The sequence below is a fragment of the Solanum stenotomum genome, chromosome 3 (genome assembly GCF_019186545.1).
Source record: "Solanum stenotomum isolate F172 chromosome 3, ASM1918654v1, whole genome shotgun sequence".
NCBI lineage: Eukaryota > Viridiplantae > Streptophyta > Magnoliopsida > Solanales > Solanaceae > Solanum > Solanum stenotomum.
The window spans coordinates 23111375-23125376 of record NC_064284.1 but is presented as its reverse complement, the minus strand read 5'-3'; the positions used below and the strand labels follow the sequence as shown (position 1 = coordinate 23125376).

General features: G+C 33.3%; 1 protein-coding gene and 1 pseudogene across 1 annotated transcript in view; both read right to left on the bottom strand.

Annotated features, from left to right (window-relative positions):
• Positions 1-4212, bottom strand: part of LOC125857545 (uncharacterized) — a 5040-nt gene extending 828 nt beyond the window's left edge. The window contains exons 1-5 of the mRNA XM_049537142.1: positions 3966-4212; positions 3790-3882; positions 3179-3428; positions 2982-3078; positions 248-313 (exon numbers count right to left, since the gene is read on the bottom strand). Coding sequence (XP_049393099.1) covers positions 248-313; positions 2982-3078; positions 3179-3428; positions 3790-3882; positions 3966-4116 — 657 coding nt within the window. The 5' untranslated portion in view covers positions 4117-4212. The remainder of the gene's footprint in view (positions 1-247; positions 314-2981; positions 3079-3178; positions 3429-3789; positions 3883-3965) is intronic.
• Positions 4213-10994: 6782 nt separating this feature from the next.
• Positions 10995-11538, bottom strand: LOC125858777 (zinc finger protein ZAT11-like; annotated as a pseudogene).
• Positions 11539-14002: the final 2464 nt, after the last annotated feature.

Here is a 14002-nt window from a genome sequence, read left to right as displayed (position 1 = left end):
GGGGGGGGGGGGGGGGGGGGGGGGGGGGGGGGGGGGGGGGGGGGGGGGGATGAACTTGGAATGTCACTTATGAAACTTGTTTTTCCTATTTTCATTAGGTAATTTTCAAGGAGCTTGTTTTCCCAGAGAAAATATTTGACCAACAAAACATGAGAAAATTGGAAAACACTTCCCAGAAAATGTTTTCCTACATACCAAACACACTATTGAAACTTGCAAAAAATTAAACATAGTTCATGTGGTCAACCTTGTAAAATTCCGGAAGGTTATGTAGTTTGTAGACTTCATCAACAGCTTGGATTTGCTTTCTTATCTGAGGGACACAAAATACAAGTAAGTTTCCTCTCTTGCCTCAACGATGAACTATATTAGCAAGACACAGGAGGACAAGGAAGAACAATAAGCTTTTATCTAAATTGACATGAATGATGCCAGAGAGGAAAATAGTAGAGAGCTTAGTTCAAACTCATTGTTCCATAATCGAAACACATGCGAAAGATGAGCATTAACTAACCACTGTAGAGAATTAGTTGATCAAAATTAAAGCAGACAATAACCAGAAACACACCTAAAGATTAAAAGTCAACAATAGGAACCACCAAAACCTCTAATAACCCCACAATGTAGATTTTGATTGTAATGAAATGGATAACGCTTGCACAAGGAGTTTTCTTTCAGTGCGCTGAGCCAGGCATGCCCTGCGATCATGCCACCATTAGCTTTAGGGGAAACCCCTGTTCTGATCTAGTTTTCAAATTATCCATTCACTTAAGAACCTGGCACTGCATCCCGCTTCTAACTTACTCCTTATTTTGGTTAAAATCCACATAAAATAACAAAAGTTGATGGGTTTCTACTGGTAACAAAAATTAATGTATTATCCACCGAAACTTGTTGGCCAACCTATTACGGTGACTTTCATAAAGATATTAACCTTTTTATGACGGTGATGTCCGGAATGGCATGCACTACTACCTCCCACCCGCATAAGTATTGGGTAACACTACCCACCAAGGCTTGAGCCAATGGGAAGAAATTACCTAGTATGTTTGTCTCACCTGAGACCTGATGATATCCCACCCTCACCACACACAGAAAAAAAAGAACTCATTAACCACTAGACCACATTCTTAGGTTGCTAAAGAGATCAACTATTTGTCATCCTCCTCCCTAAACTTGTTGGCCTACCAATTATATTTGTCTGCCATGAAGACATCATCCATTCCTTTTCTCAATCTCTACTTAGAGCTTGTTTAAATGGGCTTATAACTTATTATAAGCCAAAACTCATAAGTTAGGATTTCTAGCTTATGGTTTTTGGGCTTAAAAACACTTATTTATTTTACCCAAACACTACAAAACTGCTTAAAGCCCCTAAAATAAGCCAATCCAAAGAGGCTCTTATATAAAAGAAGCGTTGGCTAATCTCGTTGCAACTTGACACGAGTAGTCACTCTTCATTTTGATTTTCATATTGCATATGTTGTTTTGAATAGCTTTATTCAGAAGAAAAAAAATGTGTGCTTGGCTCAATGGGTGACCTTTACTTCTTTATTCTTTTTGTTAATGGGCATTTCTGGTTAAATCAATATATCTTCAGTTTCTCCAGAATAAGTGGCTGATTCCCAGACTCTGATAACGCGGGATGCTTTGTGCACTGGCTTCCTTGTCCAGAATATGTCAAACACATTCCAAAATGTAAAGGACATTTAGTCTTGATGCTTCATTAAGTTTGTGCCAAGATTTAATAGGATTTTGTCATATCTCGGATTCTAGGTGTTAATATTCCCATAGTCTACTTACTGCTACCCTTCTCAAAAAAAAAACATTCAGTCTTACTTCTGAAATTTTCACATAAGCTAATTTTTTTTAAAGATGTTAATTTTAGTTTCAGTTTTTAATGTTTGTGAACACAGCAAATAATATCAGTTGTGAACATTCTTACAAAATCTATTTGAACCCCACCGGTAACGAGAAGCTTATGGATATACTGGCCCCATGAGAAAAAGATACCATACACAGACCTTATAGTAGATGACTGAGGCAGTGGGAAGAGGAGGATATGACAATACACATAAGCAGCAACTCCAATCCAATTACCCAGACAGAGGGAGATAACCTTCTTTAGCTGTACGACTGTACTTCTAGTTTATATTTCCCTAGATTAACCATGAATATCAACTTGATTGATACAACACATACACCTACCAATTCAACACATTCCCAGTCCTTACGGTTGACCATGGAGGCAGCTTCCATTCGCATTGACATATCTCTCTCGAAAATGAAAGACACCATAAGAGCTCATATAATTCAGAACACACAGCATGGAATGTTTATCTACCACCATTAAATATGGGATAGCAACTCAAATGGTGAATCCTGTTGTAATTCATTTCTTTTTTGGGGGGATAGCCGACAAAACCCCGCAGACCAGTGGTGCACAGTTCTAAACTCGATGAATAATGGGCCCTCCCCTCGACCCTTCTCCACTTAAATACCAAGTTTTTGTCTGCAACAGAGTTTGAGCTCGTAACATGCGCGTATACTACACATCACAAGTTGTGCTCTTACCACTAAACCAAAGCCCTAGGGACAAGCCTGTTGTAAACTTTTCTCTTAGACATCGTTATAACCAACTCACTAATGAGGAAACAGAAGGATATACTGGTCACTAAGGTAAATTTTTCCATCTCTTGACACTCCCTTTTCTACAACTATCTCATATTCTCTTTTTCTCAAGTTACATTACTTTCCATTAGCTCTTAAATCTGGGAAAATTGAATATGGCACACATACAAGCATGTGCCTTGATATCTATTTTATATTAAGGGACCTTAAAGATGTACCAACAACTAACTTCTATACGAGGAGCATACTTATGACTTCAAACATTCTTCGGAGTTCAGCTAGAAGTGAACACAAGCCAAAACAGCAAACCATGCTACCAACAAGTACTAAAGAAATGGCATTTTTCAGACCTGTGCTAAGCCTCCTTCTACAACTTCCAGTGACATGAATGTGCGAGTTGAATCATCATTGACAAAGATCTCCCATTTGTTAAAATCTATCAAATACCTATGTCCATTAATAGACAACAATTAACAAAGCAACAACAGGTTTTGTTTTGCCCAAAACAAAATCAGAGATAGCATGCATATCACTAAAGTCACCTCACCTCCTCTGAAACTGAAGCCTCTGTCGAAGCATGGAGACCACGGAATTAATCTGATGCACACGGAGAGGAACAGTTCTTCCCAAACTAATGTGAAACTCTCTACCCAACACCACTTTTTCAAGCAGTGCTTCATCTTTCAACAAACCACTCAATGGTACATCAACATCCACAGCATGTAGAGTAGGTACAATAGCTGTGACCTTCTTCAGAAAACTGGCCAGCCCCTTCCTTGTTGCAGATGGTATATAAACTAGAAGTAAAAGAAAATATAAATAAACATTACGAAAAAAATGTTTTATAACAACCTTCCAATAAACTTACCAACAAAAATATGACAAAAAGATTCGATTCTGAATCATATTACCAATATCATACTTGATTAAATAAGGACCGTTTGATTTGTCTCTTTTCGATTTAAAATTTTGTGTCTTAAACCATCCTAATTCTGTTACTAAATGCAATTTGCAAATGATCTTGCTCTAAACCTACCTTTTAACGACTAATAATGATTTTGCAGAATTGAGTTATTATGCTCTTTACCAATTCAGAAAAACAAAATTGGAGAACAAAGCATAAAATGGCATGAAAATAAGGGAGATAGAAGAAATTACCCGGGATGTAGACATGTAAAGCATAATTGCCTTCAATGTGAGGAAAGCTTCGAACGCGATTGACTTGACTACTAGGCAAGGAGTCCAAGGGAACTTCAGAAGCAAAAAAGCAAACATTTAGTGAGCATAATTCGTCTTCTATAGATATTTCTGGGTTTGATGAAAAATAAAGTTACCAAAAGAGTTGGGCGGCTGAAGAAGTGAAATAGGAGGCGGGGGGAGAGGGGCCAGTGATGTCGAAGCTGACGGCGGCTGTGGAGGGGTGGGATTGGAGTCGGAATCGGAGTCAGAAGAATCGTCTGCGTATGAGGCTATTAGCGCTTCCATATCTCTCGCCCGATGAATCCCAGTCAGTGAGTGATCAATCCTGTCCAGACTTCCAAGAACTTCCCATTTTTAATGAGTTTAGGCGTTTCATTTTACATGTAATATATATGAAGTTGGGTGTTGAAGACGAAGGGTGTGTTTAGTCTTTAGTCTAGAGAAAATATCATAAATAATCTTGTTAAATATGTACTTACCAGATTTATGTCACGATCCAAAGTACATTCTAGACGTGACATGTCGTATAAGATTCCGAGAGGCCCTACACAAACCACTTAGCATTCATAAACAATATAATGGAATTAAATAGTTCGAAAAACAGTTTATATCATAAAGAGTTTGTCAAAAACGAAGCGGAAGTTTAAATAGTCTCAAAGTCATCTATTACATCAAGAGTGATTTGGACGTAACCCATGCTCACATACAATATCTGAAAAGTAAAGATGATAAGCAATAAAAGGTCCTTGGAACATGAGAACTCACCAATCTTCGAATACAGTCAATCCACTAAAGTGAACACTAGCCTCGAGGATGCGGAATAGGAGCGTCGGACCCTACATTAGTGAAATAATGTAGGCAAGGGTATGCGTTAGTGCATGGAATGTACCAAGTATGAGAGGAATGCAATAAAAGATAAACACATGATAATAAAGGGACCTGATCGAAAACATGGAATGCATGACCAAGTTAAAACATAGTAAAAATCATTTAAGAAGATTCATAAATCATGAACATGGTCAATGCATCTTAAATCATAAAGGAAGCTTCATGGAACATTAGAAATCAACTTAGTTCTTTTTGTGGGAAGTTTACCGTTAACCGACATATAGACCATGCGAGCTATAACATGGAATTTAGTGTCTGCCCCACACCGAAAAGGGGTGTCCTACTTGTCAAGGTAAGGGCCATGAACTTCTAGCTTACGTGGATCCACTAGCTAATGTTTATCTAAGACAATCATTCTATAGTGGCACATAATTTATGGGACATGGGTAATCGCCACTTGTCCACTCGGTGCTAAGTATAAATTCCACGGAATAGTCATTATTCTTAACTCATCTTATTATTATAGGACATGGGTATTCGCCTCTTGTCTTATCATAGGATAGCTCCTTAGACCATGCGTGAGAAAATCTTTCACCATCCATGATCTTTTCATAATAGCTTTTAAGGCCCATAGTCATTCACTTCATGCTAGAGATGTCCTACTACTAATGGAAATAGTTTTGAAAACGTGATCTATAATCATTGATGGCATATCCGAATACCATACTAATCAAGACTTAATTTAGGAAAATAGCCCGAGAAGCATTGAGGGCAAATCTAGATGACATTCATGTCATGTGGCCAAGATTCATTGAACATATAGATACCTTTATCTATAAGCTTACTTGAGTCATAACAATTACTTTCATAAAAACATGCATAATTTCATAAAATAATATAGATTCAAGCTTCTTCATAATTTATGTAAATTATGGTTCATGGTCAAAATTCATAGATCAATGCATGCAGAGGCGTATCTAGGATTTTGAGATGATGGGTGCACTGTTATATAAAGGTTGATCTATGATATAAATTTGATCGGTTCGACATTTAGGTTTTAACTATTGAAAATCGTTAAAATTTTAAAATTATAGGTCTAAAATTAATTCTTATATACCAATTACTACTTAGAGAAGTGTTATCTAATTTTAGAAAGAAAAATAAAACAAGATAAATATAAAATTCAACTTTCTAACCTCGCGGAGAGTGGTGCACCCAGTCATAGTCGCATTAACTAATACTTGAAATATGGGTTCACGCATCTATATTTCAATATTTTTTAAAATTATAACACTACTATATATGATCTCGGGAGGGGACCATGGGTTCACGTGAACCCGGTGACCCCCCCTAGATACGCCTCTAAATGCATGGGTTCACATGGAGTTCGTTGAAAGGCATGAAACTAAATCTAAATCATAAAAAAATAAATAAGATCATAATAAAGCAATTGAATCCATACAAATAGAACCCATGAGGAATTTAGTGAAAATCTAATCAAATCTTGAGAAATTGAATTGTAGAATTGACGAAACTTTGGGGAATCAATAGGTGAATGAAACCCATTGATGAACTCCCTACATACCATGATTGAAGCCTCAAGCAATGATGAAGAAAGAAGACTTGAACTTGAAGAACCCTAGTCTTCTTATTCTTCCTTAGAGAGAGAAATTTTGAGAGGATGACTTGTTCAACTTTTTGAGAATTTTAGGAGAATGAATTGAATTGGGTGTTTTGAGGGTTAAAAATCAATATATAAGGCTTTGAGTAAAGGGTAAATTGACATAGTATTGGATTATAACAATTAGGGAAAAGACCAAGAAGCCCTTCTAAGAATAATCGTCGACCTCCATCGACGGTGGGGACCTACAGTCTATGGGCCCACCTACGGACAGTCCTGATCGACAGTCCATGGGTTCAGAAACTTGTTTCTTAGACCCTCGATTGACGGGACTCAATATGTACAGCCCGTGGGTCAAGCTACCGTATGTACATGGCCTCTGTGGGTCCAACTGAAATTTCTTAAAATATCTCTAAGTCTGAGACTCACCTACAAGATCTATCTACGACTTGTACTTTGGATGACGGACCATCCTGGTGAACCATATAAAAGTACCGAGACTTGACATTTTTAGGAATTTCTGAACTCACCACCCGCGGCCCCACCTATGGCCCGTATGCTAGTCCACGGACCGTCTGTGGTTCCGTCGGTACTGGCACCAAATCTAGAAAAAGTTGTAATTTTCCATCTTTTCAAATCTGAGGTGTTACAATTTAGTTCTAAAACTATTCAAAAACTTATTAGGTTTGGTCCTTTAACTATATGTTTATCAGTTTGGTAGATTGTATTAGGAAAAATAATGCATGCATTAACCTTGTGTATTACTAGTACTTTGTTTGGTACTCTTTTCTATTCTATGCATTAGTTATACACTCTATTCCGTGTTAAGGTGTGTATTGTTAATACCATAGATTTTTAGGTATTAGCAATGCATTGATTTTAATGCATGCATTAGCATGATTAAAGATCCAATTACCCCTCAAAACCTTTTTTACATCTTTTCCACCATAATAGTGGAGGGTATCTTTGTAAATAATTTTTTATGCAATGCATGTTATTTTTAATGCATCAAACCAAACAATACATAAAAATAAGGGTAAACTACATAAGTCCCACTAGTTTAGGTCATAATTACTATAATTCACGATAGTTTCAAATATTACTTATTGTACTATATTTCTTCCTTTGGATATATGTATCATTTTACTCATCAAATACATGTATCTGATAGTTTTAAGAATCGAGATACATATTTTCTTTGTTTGAATTAAATGTTTGTAACTTATTTCCTTATTAAAGGAGTAACTGAGAATTTTCAGAATATATAAACAATTAATTTTAAAATTTAAATTAATCAAATCCCTTAATATAAGGCAGAAATCAAGGAGTGCATCTATGTTTAATTAATTTCATTCTATTACTTTTTAAATAATAAAATCATTAATATTATTAATAAAAGACCAAAACATGCATATTTTGGTTATGTAATTTGATTAGTTTCATTTTATTAATTTTAAAATAATTTCATTAATTTGATGTATCTATTATTAATATATGATATATCTAACAAATTAAACATTTAGATACATGAGTGTACAATGCACATACACATTTATATGTATCATTAGCACATACTAACCTCTTAGATACATAAAAAAAAGTTGATGGACTTTGATCAGACGGACACAAATACATACAATCAGACGTATCATGAAAACATATTAATCTCTTATTCCACATTAACAAATAGACTACGATACATGGGCGCACAAGTACGTTCATATGTATCATAGAAGTATCTAATATTAATTTAATGTATTTGTTGTATGTATCTAGTATTAGCTTCTTGTATCTATTTTTATGATCTACTATAATTTCATGTATCTAGTATTAAATTGATGTATCAAATATTAATTTCATACGTTATATCCAAAAATATGTATCTCGAATATATGGTAAGTAAATACATATATCCAAAAACATCACACCCAAATCTTTGTTGCCTAGTGTAATACACACGCCTATTTTTTTCAGAATAAAAAAAAAATCATTCCAATTTTTCTCCACCATTCTTGCCTTAATCACCATTATCAAATCTCATTGTCATTCTTCTTCCTAAATCTTCTTTCTTCTTTTTTCTTCACTGTTCCCAGATGGTTCATCTCCTTCTGTCCACCTTCATCTCCACCACACTACATCACACCATATCCACCAACCTTTGCCCTTTTTTTTAATGTCTTTCCAATCATCTATTTGCACAAAATTCGATTGTTATTGTTAAATTTGAGAAATTTGCTATCATCGTTATCTCTGAAGATAGTTATTTTCACGTTGGTTCTCAATTGCACTTCTCAATGAATTTGAAGATGAAAAATTTCTTGAGAAATCTCAAATTCTGATACCCACTTTCAATTGCAGTTAAGAAATTTCGATTACTATTGTAAACGAAAAGATGTCTCCGATGGAAGCTGCCATTTTATCTTTCGAGGTCGAACTAAAAATATTTTCCGCGCGAGGTGAAGAAACTGAAGTGTTCTTTTTTCTTTCTTTTATTGTTTTGTCTAAAATTAGGGGAAGATTTTAATGGTGTTGCTACTGAAAAGTATTTTGTGATTTAAAAATGAAAGTATGAAAAGATAAAATTCCTTCTTGTATTGATAGTCATGGCAGCTGACCGAGTTGACGAAGGGTTAGAGATGGGAGATAGAGAGAGTGTGTGATTTTAGTTGATTAAATTTATTAATTATTTTAGTATCTAATTAAGGATTGACAACTGTCAAATTAATTCATTTTGACTCCTTTTTTTCCTCACACTTGCTAATAGGAAAGTGAATACACTTACTATGCTACATCACCATTTAAGGGTGCCAGTATCTCCATTTAAAATACATCAATGGGGTAATAGGACTCCCATAAAGTATTGGTGTGTAGGTGAGAATCGGATAATAGGTTGAGGGGATATTTGACCATTTTCTCTTAAATACTCTATAAAAATAGAAAACGATTAGTAGATTCTTAATCCTATCTTGACATGGTTTGGGTGATTGCAAATTAAAGGATTAAGATAGTTCTCTTTTATCTTACGTTTCGTTTGGATTGTTGTTATGTATTGTTTCATAATATATTGTATATTTGTATTGTATTATGTTGTATTGTATTGTTTTAATGAATACAATATTTGGATAGATTGTATCATTCTGCGTCGTTACATAATGTCACACATCCATAATTTAAATGATAAACCTACAAGAAAGTAGGGTACGAGGTAGAGTTACTATGAAAATGTAGGATAAAAAGATGAAATATGATTATTAATAAATAATAAATAAAAATAAAATAAGAAAATATTAAGATAACTATGCAATCACACCAAATCGGTCGCTATATAAATTAAAATGAGTCTTTTCGTTATTATCTAATGATGAAAAAACAATAGGATACATGATAATTTAAGTGACAATCAAAACAAATATTGCATTTGACCTAACAATACAATATAATACAATACAACACAACGGGTAACAACCATCCTACAAGGTGTAAAAGCGTTCATTGAACTTTTTGTCCTCGTTAAAAGACTCAATAATAGAAATTGATTAGTAGATTCCTAATCATATCTTGACATGGTTTGTGCGATTGCAAATTAAAGGATTAAAATAGTCTTTCTTTTATCGTAGTGTTCTAATGTATTTAGGATTTGAATACGATAATTAATGGAGTAGCTGTAGGATTTGTTAATTCTTGTAGGTTAATATTCTTGTAAGATTAGGAGTAGCTCTGTAGTTGATTTGTTAATTCTGGTAGGTTAATATTCATTGGATTTTCTGGTATATTTTCTTAATTGATCGAGTTTATATTTTTATTGAAATACATCATAAGTTTGATAATAGTAACCAAAATTCTAAGGTTGATATGACATAGTCACATTTGAATTAAAGGTAAGAATGTGCATGTTACGCATAACATTCATGGTGATTTTGGTGATACAACATAAAGTCAATTGATGATGGAATAGTCTCACACATAACCGAACCAAAAGAAAGTGTATATAGTTCCGTAATAAAATTTCAAGTCATTCTTTTTTAAAAATTATTTTATGAATGTATATAGAGAGAGATAGATACATGAAGTTATACATCGTAGGAAGAATGATGGATGAAAAGGAGGCACATATCCAATGGCTTGTATGATAAGAATATGTCATCTAAATTTAAATATAATTTATTTATTTTTATGACAAGGAAAACCCGCTTCTATACAATAACTCGCAAACCATATATGAGAGATAACCCGACTAGACAAGTCCGATGGGACGAACTCGATCCAGAAGACAAACCCACATTTGCTGGCAAGAAATTTTGAACTTGAGACCTCCAACATGGAAGTCCCAAGCCCAAACCACTGGGCCACCTGAAGTAAAAAGTGGTTGTTAAATCAATCAGGGGGGGAGCCACCTAGTACTAAGGGGAACCCCCTTCGGCGGAAAATTATATTAATTATATATGGTTAAAATAAATTTTTATGTATATATAATAGATGTGAAACCCCCTTCGTCTACTTTGTGTGCCTATTTCTACGGACACTAAAATCAACGTAACTAGCTTGCATTGTAGACAAGATTATTCAAACAGATCCTTATAGATTAATTAATATTTGCATGCATCACAATATAAGAAAACAAAGCAAACTGTACAGCTTGCTTTGTATGTAACACCAACAAAAACTGAAATTTCTAAGCATCTAACTAGATTTCTACAATCTCTTAACTGTATAATTAGTTACAACCAAAAAATTTCCCCGTGCTCAACTCATTATCATCTGTTGTCAAATTCAAATCCAAGAACAAAGTTCTTTTAGTACTATCCAAACCTGTCTTGTCATGAAGAGCTTTTGCAAGTTCATCACTCTTCAAATTCTCCTTTAATTTCGTCTGGTCGTAACCACTCTTGATCAAATTCTCGTCCAATTTCTTCTTCTTATGCTGCTCGAGTTGATTCAATTCATCTCGATGTTTTCTCATATGTCCTCCCAACGCTTGTCCAATTGCAAAATCTTTACCACAAATGGAGCATTCATGTTTTTTTAGATTAACAGGTAATGATTGATCACCGTTAGTACTCGTCGTCGTAAGCTTATTCAGCCTATTTTTGTGACTTGTCATATGCCCGCCAAGTGCTTGAAATGATTCAAATCGTTTCTTACATTTCTTGCACTTGAAGAGTTTAAGTCGTCCTAACGACTCGTTCCTCTTCATTATTCGCCATTGCGAATTTCTCCACAGATTCTTCTTCTACTTTGCTTTTCAACTGCATGTCCATGGTTGTGCACATCGTTTTAAATTATATTGCGATAAGAGAATAGTCGTCGCACTTAACTATAAGTAATAGTAATACAAATATTGGAGTGAATTCAATTGTGGATTACTGAGTTATTACAACTATATATATAGTGTTCCTCTTTTCTTTTTACTAACCGAGTTGAATTCGGATTTGTTTGCCTAAAACAAAATTAAAAGGGATAATATGGAAATTGAATCCCAGTAAACTAACTACTAACTAGTAGAAGGTTTTCTTGTTTTCAGATTTAATTAGATTTTTATATACATATATAGACTGAAAAGAATTTTTAAATTTGTGTAAATTAATTTAATAGGTTATTTACCTTATTTAATTTCTAAATAACTAGTTCCTTCAATGAATTCCAATTATCCATGGCTGTCCTAATTTATCGTCCTCTCGACTTTCTCTTTATTTTTACTGTCAAATATTTAATTTCACACAATAATTTTTAATTTTGAATGATATAAATTATTGTAGTTGTTCATTCTAATTCTTCTCAGGTAACAAGTTTTATTTTTTTAATTTATTGTAAAAAAAATTAATTTCATGCCACGATTTTTAGTTTTGAATGATACAAATAATTGTAGCTATTTATTTTGATTCTTGTCATGTACACAATTATCTTTGCATTCTTTAATTTACCAGTATAGTTTATCAAAAACTTTACGACAAAGAAAAACGCTATACATTAAATTTTTGAACTCTCCAAATTAAAGTGCAAGTATATAAGACAGCAAAATATCAAACTCTCTTATATAATCACATAACTTTGACAGTTTGGATTATTAAGATATGGAGTTTCAATGTTAGTAAATGAAAATATGATGTGTGCTTATCGTGTATTGTGTATCCATTAAATACGCTTATAAATAGTCATTAATTAAACACATTTTTTTGGGTCGGAGTCAAATCCTAGTTTAAATGTTTTCTTCCTATTTCTTCATTGTGTTCCTCATCCTCATTCATTCTTCTTCTACTTCTATCAATTATAAAAATTGACATATCATAAACGTAAATTTTTTGATTGAATAATATATCAAAAAATTCGAAACAGTGAGAGGAGCTCATATCCAAATTTTAGGAGTGTTTTATAGAAAATTTGAGTTATTTAGGATTGATAAAAAATAATTTGCAAAGTATACTTTATTATATCAACAATATAAAAGTATATATATCTATGATATATAATTATAAATTATCTATATACAAATATATAATATTTTTACTATATCAATATTAATACATTACATATGATCAATGTTGTGAACTCAATGGAGACATCTACTAGTTGCGTCGGAGTACTAGAAGTGTAATTCCACCTAAAAGGTTGGACAATTACTTTTGGGAAGGAAGAAAGGCACGTGTGCAAGGCGACGATTAGTTATGCAAGTTGTATAAAAGTGTGAGAATGTGGATAGAAAAAGGGGAGGTAGTTAATTATGATTCTAAATGTCACCCTCTTCTTCTGTCTTCTCAACCCAATTCTAGGCTTCTAGTTTTAGATTTCAAGTGTATTTCCTTGTATAAGTGTTACTTACAGTTCTTTTGTGTGTGTCCTGTTGTATTGTAATTGTATTCAGTAAAACATATTAGTTTATATATAAAAGTTGAGAGTGTTACAATCATTCTATTGAAAATAATTTGTATTGCTTGTATATATTTTATAATAGGCCTATTGTAATTATACAACAGACCGGACAGTGATCATTAATCTACGTTCTTTTCCCTTAAAAAGTAGCTATTCGTGCAAATGGCCCAAACTTACCGGCCAATGCATGGAAGGTTCATGAGCAGCCTAATACGAGTGTGTTTGTTATATTGTTTTTCAATTTTTTTCGTATTTGATCAAAAAAAAATTTCTAGGAAAACAATCTCTTTAAAAAATGAGAGTAGGAAAAATAAGTCTACACGTGACATTTCAAATTTATTGCCTCTTCTCCACTACCCAACATCCCCAATCCCACCCCTTGATCATCCCTCCCCCAAACTCCCACTCCCTATCCCATCCCGTCCACATAGTTAGAACAATACTTATTATCTTACTTACTAGCCAACTATAAAAAATAAATAAGAAATTCACTTATTTTCCAATTCTAAAAAAACATTTTAGATAGAAAACTATTGGAAAAATTACTTGGATTGATACCTTTTAATAAATAATTATTGATTTTAGCGATGCTTTTTATTTATTACCATTTATAGCAATACATAACAGTAATATGATAAATCTGCAATATGTATTAAAAGTGAGTTATTTATGCAATATATATGTATTATAACTGTTTTTTTTTAAAAATACATTATGCTTATTTAGTAAGAAATTGACATATTGTATTATAAATATATTAAAATGTGTGATAAATGTAATATCTACCCATAAAACCTGTATTATATGTGTTCTATAAATTATTCTCAGTAATATGTATTAAAACTGTTAAAACTG